At 44.6% G+C, this 13,052-nt stretch overlaps 1 protein-coding gene across 5 annotated transcripts in view; it reads left to right on the forward strand.

Annotated features, from left to right (window-relative positions):
• Window positions 1-1,889: 1,889 nt before the first annotated feature.
• The window catches only part of LOC137792476 (protein phosphatase 3 catalytic subunit alpha), a 60,913-nt gene continuing 49,750 nt past the window's right edge, over window positions 1,890-13,052 (forward strand). For all 5 annotated transcript variants that reach the window (XR_011078103.1, XM_068588176.1, XM_068588179.1 and 2 more), the window contains exon 1: window positions 1,890-2,160. Coding sequence is in view for 4 of the 5 variants with exons in the window: in XM_068588176.1 (XP_068444277.1) it covers window positions 2,100-2,160 (61 nt within the window). In the remaining variant the exon portion in view is untranslated. The remainder of the gene's footprint in view (window positions 2,161-13,052) is intronic.

The raw sequence follows: 13,052 nt of genomic DNA on the forward strand, positions 1-13,052 counted from the left end.
AAAACAAAACAGACCAATAGTGGAAGTCTAAACTGAAACTGAAATACAAAAAAAAAAAAAACACACAAACTATATAAAAAAACAACAACTTTCTACTCTCTGACATGCAATTAAAAGGACAAAGCACGACTACAAGCCAAAAACAGCAAAAAATAAACACAAGGGTCGCTGTCAAGCAGACAACAGGTAATAAGTAAAAGAAAAACTTGAGTGACCGACCTAACCGGCATCTAATTAAGTCTATAGAACCATGGGCGCAAAACAGAGCACCCGAGCCACGAGGTGTGTTAAAACTAATGATCTGGTGTGAATGCCTCCACTACAGGCAGGAATAAAAAAGCAGTGGGATGTTCTGACCTACACACACGCACACACACACACACACACACACACACACACACACACACACACACACACACACACACACACACGCACACACACAGATCTCATCATTGAGAGAAATGTTAAACTCAGGGCTTCATTAATTGCCTCCACCTGCCAAACAACTGACTCATACCACACCAGTGTCTCGCTAATAGCAGTTTGCCACCATTTATTCTCTGTGGGCAGCCGTGGGGGTAACCGAAATTCGCGACTGCCGAGAAAATGAGCAGGTGAGTGCTGAGGTCTCCTTCAGGCAAATCGCCTGATGAAAGATCATTCTGCTTCATGCAGATCCACACACTTCTGACTGACTCACATGGTGTGTATGCCTACTGTGATGTAACCACAATGAGTTGAACTGAGCAGACCACGTCCACCATAGCAGACGCTATTGCCAGACAGTTTTTCTATATAAGCATGTAATGAATACAATGTCCTCAAAGAGATATGCTGTTATCACTGTCAACAAACAAGACTGAAGCTGCAGCTCTTATCCTGAGGGGGGCACTGGAGGAAAAGTATTCAAGCATTCAAAATAGAAAGATCAGCATTTCAGTAGAACTATCAGGGTTCATCCTCAGGGAACTATGAAAGTCCAGAGCAAATGTCATTGAAATATGGATTTAGTGTTCCGGGTATCTTTATTATTTTTGAGTGGCTCTGAGCTACGGAAGCCCATTTGTGCCAGTGAAATAAAAAAATAAAAAAATAAATAAACGTTAGTTATGACGAAATTACAAAATAAATACAACTTTCCTTACGATGTCATCATTTTGACAGTTTATTTCAAAACCTTTACTTCCCAACTCATAATGTTTGACAAACCTTCTCATTATTTTAACCTTTCGCCTTATTATCGTGCTATTGTGTCTGTATAACATATTAATTGACTTAGCAAGTCAAACCTTCAAAAATAAGCCACTAGCACATTTACAGACATGTTAGGGTTAGGGGGTTAGGGTTAGGCGTTAGGGTTTAGAGATAGTGGGTTAGGTTAGGGTTAGGGTTAATCTATCATATTACCTTACATATTATAATAAATTAAATATAGACCATGCACAGTTTTACAAGTTGTTCTTTTTTTATTAACTTTTCATCTACATTTTCTTTTCTTTTTCAGGTGGAAATTATGTACAGAAAATGTATTTCTAGGGTGCAAATATCTTACCAACAGATCCTTTGTTGTGCTAAACAATATATTATTTATATGATCTGCTTTTGTGAAGAGATCAGATATTTCATTTTTTTTTTGTATCTGTTCATTCAAGTATTTTACAGTGCACATCCTGCCACAAATGTATCATAAGTTATTCATACGACTTATCCATAACAGTTATTCATACCAGACCAGATTGACACAGAAACAGTCCTTTAATAAAACTGAATGGACACGCGGAGTGGCAGACTGCCGCTCTCGGCCAATAGACGGGCTCGGTGTGGTCCAGGGGGCGGGTCCTGAGGGTGAGCACTCTAGACTGCGCACTGCGCTCAGACAACTTGATACAGAGTAACAGTAAATCAGACGGAGCAGCTCCTACGGCACCAGCAGTGAAATTGTAACCCTGTTGCAAGTATTTCTGGCCGCTGATAGCGCCGAGTGAGATCACTGCGGTCTCTTTTCTCGGGGTAGACTCAAGAGTTGTTCGGCAGGAGCAACGCAGGGACCCGTTTCCAGTCTCATTTCTGCTATATCTCAATATTATATCACACTGGAAATGTCCGAAAACAAGCCGAATGATGAGCCGAAGTTATCAACGACGGACAGGGTGGTGAAATGTAAGTGTGTTATTATTATTTACATTTTTGTGCGTGTCATGCCACGCTGGTACGAGACGCGTCCACGGCTCTCTGACCAGCAGCGACAGACTTGAAGAATTCACGGCCGTAGCAGCGGCAGCAACAGCGGCAACAGCAACAGCAGCAGCAGCAGCAGCAACATTGTTTGCTGGCTGTGGGGGAAGAAGGGTGTTAGCCGAGCAATGACAGCAGCAGTAAACTAGGAAGTGAGGGCAACTCCAGGCTGCAGACCAGAGCATGGATCTTTCTAGAGAACGTGTCACATCTGTCCGTACGTGCACTGTTTTCATTAGCCGGCAGTGTGCCAGATGCATGATCCTTTGGCTCATACACACAGTGCACAGCTTTACAGTATACATGCAGATATTGCACAACCAGTGCATTCTACCCGAGGGCGATTTTCCCTCATTCTGCATGCATCACCAAGCATAGTTTCACCAAGGCTCCTTTTTTCTCTCTCTTTCTTTCACCATTGCATAATACTACTTGATGTCGCCTGTGTTTCTGTAATCTCCCATTTGAAGGTGTCTGTCCATCGTGTGTGCCTTTAGTTCCTGCCATATGGGGAGGTGCTTCCTGCCTTCTGTGCATTTTACAGGTCCGACATTCCACCTTTGCAGTCTACCATAAGAATGCAGTAAAGATCACTATCAAGTCGACCTACCTCTTGGAACAAGCAGCAGGAGCAATGCAGCCTGCCCAGTTTCATGTCAGTTGGCATCGTATGTCGCCTCGCAGGCGTGCACTCCACCTAAGTTGCAGTGTTAAAGCCAATTTCTGTGAGACTGTGAGCGCCCCTAATGTCGTTGGAAGTGAAATCCCTCTTGCTGGAGGACACACACACAGACACACGCACACACACACACACACACACACACACACACACACACACACACACACACATAAAGCCTTTTTCCTCAGAAGCGAGATGACAGAATGTGTTTATTTGTGCTGGCTGGTTGGTGCTCCAGCACTAGTTGCAACCATTATCCTCTCCAGCTCCAGTACATCACAAACAGGCGTGTGCAGTGATCGCAGTGTGCACAAGCACAGGAGGGGGAATGCGTTGAGTCATTTCTATTCAGGCTAAGTTTCAAGGGTTCAACCGTTTGAAATGATTGGATCATCGGTGAGCATTAAACGCTAATATTTCTGCAAAGGATGGAGGGAAAAAGGCAATGCTACAGTGTTCAGAAGCCCATGACTGGAGTCATTGACTATATTAAAGACAAGTCTGAGCTCTGGCTCGCTGAGCTGTATCGCAAATATAGTTCCACCTGATTGCTTTCTTCGGCTTAGCCTTGTGCCATTTGAAACAGGCAGCACACAAAAAGAAGTTGAACAAAATGATAACGACTGCAACGAGGTATTTTCGGTACAGCGCCAACCCGTTGTGTTTTGGGTTAGTTTCCACTCAGAAAACGGGGTTCAATGTTAAAAGCGTGTCACAGTATGTCTCGGGCGCTTTGGTGCTGAATATTTCAAGAGATCATCCCCATACACTCTCCACCAACTTGAAGGGTAATGAAAAATAGATACAACAAGCATGGCTTTTTGAAGAGATTTAACATGATCACTGGGATACTTTATGCTGAGGGAGATGCCAACACATTTTTACTTCTCAAAGGTCTGCGTCGGTCTTAGTCGGAGTTCAAATGCATCGCTTGGTCCTTTTTGGCGAGGCCTAGTTTCTTGGGCTCCCTCTTCAACCAGATGATCGGCAAAGTAATTCACCTCATCATTCCTCCAAGTTTGGAGAAGTCCGTGTTTTGGTAATGCATCAGTATTATGACAACACTGACGCTGGCTGTGTACAAAGCACCTCTCCAAAATAACTGCAGGCTATAGGTGTGAAGTAATTTGTTTTCAGCTGCCTAGTTTGCCCGGCTACAAGGTGTCAGTCCAACTTATCATAAGTGCTCTGCATCCACCTGTTTCCAAAAAGCATTACCATAATGCTCCTGAAAGCCACTGCCACATGCACAGCAATTACTCACAAGAGTTTAATCAGCTGAGGCAGGAGAAGTTGCATAATTACCCAGACCCAGACCGAAAGAACCGGAATTATACGAGCGATCGCTCCACCGTTACATTAGATGAGCTCCATTACTTCCAAGTCGGTCCGGTGTTTGATACTGTTGTCGTGTCAGTTGACCGTTCGAGAATCCACATGCTCCAAAACCCACGTTGACGTACTCAAATGGTATGGCTGGGCAATCTATGAATATTATATTCATTTGGTCATATTTGACTTGATGTCATCTTGGATTTTGGATAGTGCATAAGTGTTTTTTCCCCCCCTGGTTTAAAGGCTGCATTACAGTATTATTATTTAATCTTCTGAACTTACCAGACTGTTTTTTCTTCACCTTTATGACTACCTTCTTGATGTTTAACTATCAAAAATATCACAGTGTAAACATTTTGTGAACGCACCAATGGTCAACCCCGCAATATCGACGCAATATCCATTTTGCAATATGCGGTCCAAAACGTTGTCATATTAGCTTTTCTCCATATTGCTTAGCCCGATCAAATTGCTTGTTTTGTGTGACCTGCAACATTCCCAAACCCAAAGATGCTTAGTTTAATAGGACAACTAAATATTCACATTAGATAACCTGAAACTAGTAAATATTTAGCACTTTGACTTAAAAAAAAATCATCATGCACCATTTTTTTTAAATTTGCAGCTCCTTTGAATGTGTAGTTATTGCCAAATAACTATAACTGAATGTGGAGACAAAATGGTCCTCTACCTATCGCGAGCTGAATGAAAGTTTGTACCAAAGCTAAAATACATAATCTGGTAGTAATATGGTCGTCAGGGTGCAATCATGACAACCACCACGCTCCAAAAGCGAAACGAGCTGGGTAATGGTGTTTTTCCATCACCAAGCCCCCGATGGTGGGTCCTTCTCTATCAGTGGGGATGGATAACATCTGACATTTGACTTTTGAGGAGAGGCCCCCATGCTCAGACATGCGTGGGTCGGAGCAATGGCGGTGGTGACAGCGGCGCAATGCCAGCCACTGATCCCAGCTGGATAGCCGAGTCATTTATAGAACAGAACATTAAGTAACGCCACATACTCGATCCTTGCCTTACATGTGAACAAATGGACACAATTCTGCTTCATTTTCCTAATCTGGCGTGTGTGCCATTATTCTGTGTTGTTTATTTGTTTCCTATCGGGTACAGACCAAGTGTAATTCAGAGGAAGTCATTTGTCATTTGCCTGGATTTTCCCTCTGGGTGTCGCCATTCTCAGTAATATGTTCTCATTAGCATTCATGAACCTCGTCATTAGCTTTATTTGCATGGCAATGCAATCGCTAAGGGAAAGGTAAGCGATTTATAATCACTGCCTGTGCCAGTCTGCTCTGTCTGTAATTTGAAAAGTTAATATTTTAGTGGAAAAGGTTCGCAATATTCTGGTTGAGTTAGAAGTTCTTTGGGGTTATCGATCGTGGACGAAACATTTTTTGTCGCACAAGTTGTTCTTCCGCAAGTTCGTCAATTTGTAATCGGTGATTAATGACGTCGGTGCGCTGCTTTGCGGGACGCAGACGGAGCAAACTGGATCACATCAAACTGTCTTCATGCCTTTGTCTTTCCAATTCTCGAGGGTGGTTGCATTGTTAATGGACCGGCTGCCCCAAAATGTAAGCGTTTATTGTGCTGATTCCAAGACACTTATGCAATATATTCATTCTCTTGGACTGCGTTTCCTCTAATGGATTGAATTGATCTCCTCTGCACGAGTTCCCTCAGAATTTGATTCATTCATGATCGTTGCTCAGCATTTCTTGACTCAATAGAAAGTGTGAACGGGGAAGAAAAGAGACACCGATCGAGACTCTTTTGTTTGGTGTGAGTACGGCACACATGTAGGGAGGATCATTAGTTTAGTCACCGTTTATATTCCAATTATTAATCCAACTTTGGGAGCAAAAGTGTCTTCATTTTTTTTACCAGAACCAGATTGTGATGCGCATTTTCTGACATTTTTTAGTAAAATAAAATACAAATCCTTTGTATTTAGCGCTCCACACAGCACATACAGGTGAGGTAATCTTGCTGGCAGAGTGGTTAACTGGAGCCTTTGATTGGACAGTTGACCTGTGAACAGGGAGCGCTTTATCTGCAGCTTGAGAGCAGGAGCTTAAATGGGGGTCACCTCCTCCTCAGTATCTGCTTGCCTCGTTTGCTGTAAAGTAAAAGACAATAATAGTTATTTATGAACTTTTTGCTAACCGTGTTTTGCATCACGGTTTAGTTGGGAAGACTTGAACTACCTCTGTTGAGATGAGACGCTCAGATCCACGGTCTCTGGCATTCTGAACCTGAGTAAGTGCACCTTTACCGCTCATTAGATTAAAGAGGAATTAGGCTCTGTTGTGGATTTAGGGCACAGCAAAGCGGCGGATTTGGATAGATTAAGCTCCATATAGGGGGATAAAGGCGGCTCCGCTCAGAGGTTGTAATCTGACTCCGTGCATTAAAGCTGCTGCTCTTGCTAATTCGTGTGAACAAATGGATGTTGGGGCTCGATAAAGCAATAGGGGGAGAAAAATTGTTTACCTACCGCGGCATTTACAGATGGTTGCTAAGCCTATGAATACAGTTCGGGGGATCTGCAGCTCTTTGAACTCCGTTGATGCCTTTTGAAGCGGTACCGGTTCTAATAAGCGGTTTTGTAGCTTCCACGTAGAGGGGCCGACTTTCACTGCATCTTCCTACCATTGCGGCTCATCTGCATTCTCCTCCTCGACCGCCAAAGTGCCATTTCGCGGACGAGCAAAACAAACAAATATTCCACTCTTGACTGCTCGTCACCACAGTGGCGTCCGCGAGCCCTGCATCATATCATTTTCGAGGGGGAAAAGAAATCAAACAAACACTCGGCATTTCCCATTTCATGGCTGGCAGACAGCGGCACACGGCCCTTTTGTCGGCTGCAGCGGCTCACAAAAGCGATTTGGAACGGGGGACAGGAGTCGTGTGTCATTAGATCCCTCCCCGGAGCTGGTCACAGCGCAGTCACAAATCAATCAATACGCTACAACACATGTAACTACTCGCTGGGCGCCCAGTAAAGTGAGTATTGGGAGGGATGGGCCAAATCGGTGAACTGGGAGCATCTGGGTTGCTGGGTAATATTGGAGGCCGGTAGAGTAGTAAATCGTCTTTCTCACATCAAGTCCAAAAGCGATTGGATTTTTGAGGAGGGGGCGGGGGCAGAGGTTCCACACTCATATAGACATGCATGCGTCGACATGCATGCAAGCACATGCACGCATGTCGACGCATGCATGCCAAAACACGGGTCACTTTCAGTTGATTTGGGATTCAGATATAGAAAAGCCATCTGTCACAGGACTGTGGCCAAATGCTGTTACGCAAAAATTGAGAGCAAATGCTTTGTCAAGGGCTGTGACTCATTAGCTTCACAGAGACTCATTCAATTAACAACTCAGTGGATGTTTATTTTGGTTCAGGAGCGATTTTGTGTGTGCGTGTGTTTTTTTTTGGGGGGGGGGTATGTTTGCCTAATTTGATTTGGTTAATTACATTCAGAATTGGTAACTGTCGGCCAAAATCATCAAAAACAAAACGTGTGGTAAATCCAGTGAGTGGGATCACGTTTAACAACACTGTTTAATGAGACGCAGGAGATTGGAGCTGACTTTTTCAGTCAAGCTGAAACTTTGAAACTGTCCGATATCTAAAGGCTTGCTTTTTATCTGTGTACCTAAAAATAGACAAACAACAAAGTTTCCGAAAGAATAAAATCGTTTTAAGAATTGAAAATTTTACAGTATTTTGTCTTTCCTGTTCATATGTTCTTGTTAGTCTGCAGTGCTTGTTTGAGAAATACAGCATCAGTAGTTCCTCACAATGTCGGTCATGCAGTGGATCCAACGAGACACTAAAGGTATTGTTGCTGAAGCCACGTTAATTTCTAATATTTTTTCCTCTTGTCACATTGATGCCGTTACATCTGCGTTACATCAGTGTAATGAATGAATCCTTACAGCTGCATCATTAGCAGAGAATTACAGCCTGTCTACACGTTATAAATGCCTGAATATTTATTTAACTCCAGCCCACAGGTATGCACACACACACACAGCCACCTCAAACCGCATGCCAAATGAGAAACCATTTTCGCACCTCCAGAATAAAACACGGTTATGTGCTTTTTTTTTTTAGTTTTTATTGAGGACAAACCTCTTCAGTTTGAACACGCGGTGTATTTTGGCCTGGTTTCCCCCGCTGCACTTGTCTCCATTAGCAGGAGGAGGTGCCTTGTGGTGAAGGCATACCTGCATGCTAAATGGGAGTCTTGTCATCTTGGATTGGGACAAGCCCTGGCATGCTGCTGTGTGACAGATGCGAAACATAGACACACACTTCCTGTGTTGTGGCAGCCGCTGGTTTGTATTTAAATATGGGTAAAAATGAGTAAAGACATCTGCGGGCTGCCTGTAAATGGCAGATTAGTAAGCAGAGAAAAGTCACCGCAGCGGAGGGATGTTGTAACTCTTGTGTTTGCACATCGACTTAGATGCAAGTATTGGGTGGAGGGAGGTGGGCGGGAGGGAGGGGAGCGAGGGGGCATAGGCAAGGAGTGCAGTTTCTCATGGTATCTGTCAATGCGAGATTGCTTCTTCTCTGCTGCCTCATAGACATCGCTACTTGTTGACACCCCCCTAAACACACACACACACACACACACACACACACACACACAAACACATGCACATAAATTGAAGCGGATGTAAGTGCGACGTGTTCCTATGAAGAACTGATGAATATGCAAGATGTCTTTTCATTTTCAGTGCGTGGGCATGTGCGTGAAGTGACATACAAGAAAGGCAGCAAGCAATATACAGCCTGAACTCTTTGTCCGGCGTTACGGATGGACAGGTGAAGCTCGGCTGTGGGGGACTTTGTTGTCATGACCTGACAGTGTCGCTTCAAAAAATAAAATAAAAAATGTAACCAAAATGTGGACAGTGGAGCCGCAATTTTTCTCCTTTCCGGTCAGAGTGCTGCTTTATTTTGGCGGGGGTTTGGTTCGGCTGATCGCTGATGCACAGCCACAGAGCGCGCCGTCGGCCATCAGAGCTGTGCTTTACGACAATTGGGCCTGTGATTTCTGGCTTCACGTGCCGTTTGACATTTTTAAGGGCTTTTTCAGCTCTGGCGGTTTTTCACTATAAACGTTGGGGTGAAGTGCGTGAAAGGGTTTCTCGGGTCATGTGTACCAGTTTTACCAGTTTTGCCAGCTGTTTGCTGCACCGTGGAAGTATGCAGGAGAGGGGTTAATCCCCCTTCCTCACCACTTCATTTCCCACACTTTTCATCATCATCATTTCTACCGCGGCTCGGGCAGATTGTATCAGGCACGGAGATCATATTGGGTGTACACAGGTCCTTTTAATTATCAATCAATACTTTCAATCACGTATCATGGATACACTTCCTCAAAGCTTTGAGTAGCAGTGGTTGCAAGATTTGAGAAGCACTTCTACTTTAAAGGGATTTATTTATTATTTCCTTAGCTCTATTGAGCAAATGCAAACCGATTTGCTTAATTGAGGAAAACCCTCAATTACAGATGGGTAAATAAGCCATTATATGACACGTTGTTTTTCCTCTGTTCATTCACGGTTGATCTGTGGAAAGACGACCCCGGGCTAGCTGTTCCTTTCTTTCAGGTGTTGTTAGCCAACCAGCTAAAGCACCCAGTGTGTGGACGAGAGAGAAACTCCAGCTATACAAATACAGCTGGAGGTGAGTCGAGGCCTCAAGGTTTATTTACACTCATTCACACGCGTTAATTATAGACCACCTGGCTGAAAATTACCCCCTTTATTCCATAATTTGGTTGGTGTTTGCTTGCCTTAGTCTACCATAGGAAAAGGAAAATCTTTCATTGGATGTGGGTTTGTGGAACTAGCCCAGAAAGTACTCTCTGATGTTGAACAAGAAGCGTCTCATCTACATATTTATGTATCTATTTCACACCCCAACCTTTTTTATCTAAGTGATTTTTTTTAAAAAGAATTTACAATCCGGTCTAAAACCTGAATGTCTAAGAATGAGATATTAGAGCAAACCGGGGTTTCAGGTTGGCCCAGTCCTGATGACGGCGGGCCACGCCGCCCACGTGGAGAGGAGAGGGGGAGAGGACTGCTGTCCCGGCTCACTCACTCAAAACACACTCTGCGAGTGCAGAGGCTGAGCCGAGTCGTGACGGGCGGACTCCCCGTGGCGGTGGTATATATGTGTGTTACCGTGCCCCTTGCTGTTCTGTCTCTTGAATCAGGCCCAAGGGTCAATTCAAGAAGGACCACCAGGTGACATTTCATTACTGGCAGTTGGCCCTCAGCAATTCCTCTTCTTCTGGGAATAGTCTGCAAGTAATTGCTGGCTAAATCTATCTTGGTTAAAGTTAGATTTCATTTACATTGGTTTGTCCTCGTTGCGCTGTATCTCAGCAACAAACGGCCGGTCGCGGATGCCCTCCTCGGCCCCCCCCCCCGAACCCGCTGGAAGCAAACCTGACTCTGAGTTGCCCCACCCCCCCACAGTTGCCGGGCCGAGGGCGAGCACAGTGATGGTGCAAACTGATACCTCATCAGTCTGAGCTCACAGTGGGCCTTTGCGCGCCAGATTGCAGAGAGGTTAGTGTGTCCCAGGGCTCCGATTGATTTTGTGCCTGTCCAAACCGCGCCGGGGAGCCATGCATTACAATGACCAATCATTTGAGCCTTAATGCCGTCCCGCTCCCCATCGGACCATTAGGGGTGAAGGGAGGGCCTCGTGGGCTCGCACTCGTGCATCTCTTTTTTCTTCTTTTCTTCTTCCCGTCAAGTGGGCCCGCCGCTTATGAGCTGCAGAATGTTTGTTTGCTTTATTGACTGCACGCGGAGAGCTCCCGCTCCTCCGCGGACCGCGATGCACCAGTAAGCTGTCACTGGCGTTCATGTCCATACATGCACCCGTGTGTGTTTTCACATGTGTGCCGGTGACTCTGAAGAATGTCACACTCAAGGAAGCAGCGGGAGCCTCCCTTTCCACGTGTTTTACGTTTTCGCCGGGGTGAAGCTTCGGAAAACTGAATCACGGAACCGCGGGAGACATGTTGTTTCAACAAGCTAATCTCGACTCTGCATTAACTCCCGAGCCCCACGATGTGGGTTTAATGTTGGTAATTAATGTCATTGTCACACCCTCAGTCCTGCACACACACACACACACACACGCGCGCGTTAACTGTATTTTTTTGTGTTTTTTTTTGGCAGCTTGTTTGTTGCTTCGCCATATCATGCAAGCCTTTAATATTGGCCCAGCCCCCACAGAAACTGCCGAGGTTGAGGAGTGACACACAAGCTCACTGGCGCACAGTCACTGCTGTGAGCACAAGTACGGGTATGTCAGTGACACACAGTCTCAAGAAGACTAAAGAGTACAACGTCTTTGACAGCTTTTCTACCGGGGCCCCGGCAGTTACTTAGTCAGCACTGTCTTCTCATTTTCTGTCCTGTAAAAATGTGAGACATACTGTACGGCGGCAGATTATCTTTTTTTTTTTCTTTTTTCGCAGGCTCAACTGTTTCCTGTCTTTCTGTCATGTATCCCAGCTACCCTCCTGCCGCGTATAGTTCTTGTCTTTTTCCTTCATTTAGCCTTCGCCGCGGTTCCCGCTTTCAACCACGACCACAATGCTTCCTCTCTCAGCCGCCGTCTTGCCATTCATTCGCCGTTTCTTTTTTTTCCTTCCTTTTAAAAACATTTTTTTTTTCTTTTGTTTTGCACACTCGCTTGCTCACGCTGCTACTCAGCTGTGCCAGTCCCATGTTTGCGAGACCAAAACGCCCAGAATGCTTCAGGCCCGTCTCCCTGTATAGAACGTAATCCGATCTCCCTGGAGGAATGTGGCGAGCCTTGGGGACGGCCAAATCGAGGTACAAATCTGCCGGTCAGCCGGCAGATAGTGTATCTCCAAGTGATTTTTTTCGGCCAGCTCTTCGGCAGCAATTGGCAAGAGTTGAATCGATTTGGCATTCCCCCTGAACCAGCCCAAATTCATGTTTTTTCCTTTTTTTTTTTATCAATCTCAAACACTTCCCGAGAATAACATTGGCAGTCAGCAGTTGAAAGCTGCATTAAACAGTTGTTGAGTGCTGTCTTTTTTGTAGACGGCAGTTAAGAGGGCAGGGACTAATTTTCAGCCCAACAGATGGTATATACTACAGAGCTATGCACTCGAGCAGAAGCCACCTGCAGCCCTGCACGGCATGTCTTTATGAATTCATGAAAGTGAATATAGTGTGTTTTAGAATCCGCTACCTGCCAAGATGTATGGCAGAATATGCCTTTGTGTCTCTGTCTGTATTTAGTGAAGAAAGTGGTTATAAACAGCAAACCTCCAGGGATAGTCGTTGTTGTTCCATGGGGAGTCAGTGGTGGTGATAATAATGTAAATCCCTGCATATTAAAGGTTCTCCTATTTTCTTTCTGGTCCCAGGAATATTTCATCCGAGAGTGTACTGAAGAAGCATATCTCATGACATACTGATATACTATGTAGTAAAACTATTTTATTCCCAATGCAAACGTATTATTTCGACAAAGCAAATCACCTTGTTTTAAAATGTTTGTAAATGAATTGTATTTGAAGTTATCCCCTCTGACATACTTTTACAACACACTTATAAGACAATGATTGACTTATAAGTGATGATTTGCTTGTATCAGTGGTATTTGTTTGTAGCCTTGTAGGCATGTTCTCAAATGCATTGTAATTACCTCATATCATCCTCTACAGATGTCCGTTTGAACTTTTGTACTCGCT

The sequence above is a fragment of the Clinocottus analis genome, unplaced genomic scaffold, assembly GCF_023055335.1.
Source record: "Clinocottus analis isolate CAN_PGR_092001 unplaced genomic scaffold, fCliAna1.0.p SCAF_21, whole genome shotgun sequence".
Taxonomy (NCBI): Eukaryota; Metazoa; Chordata; class Actinopteri; order Perciformes; family Cottidae; genus Clinocottus; species Clinocottus analis.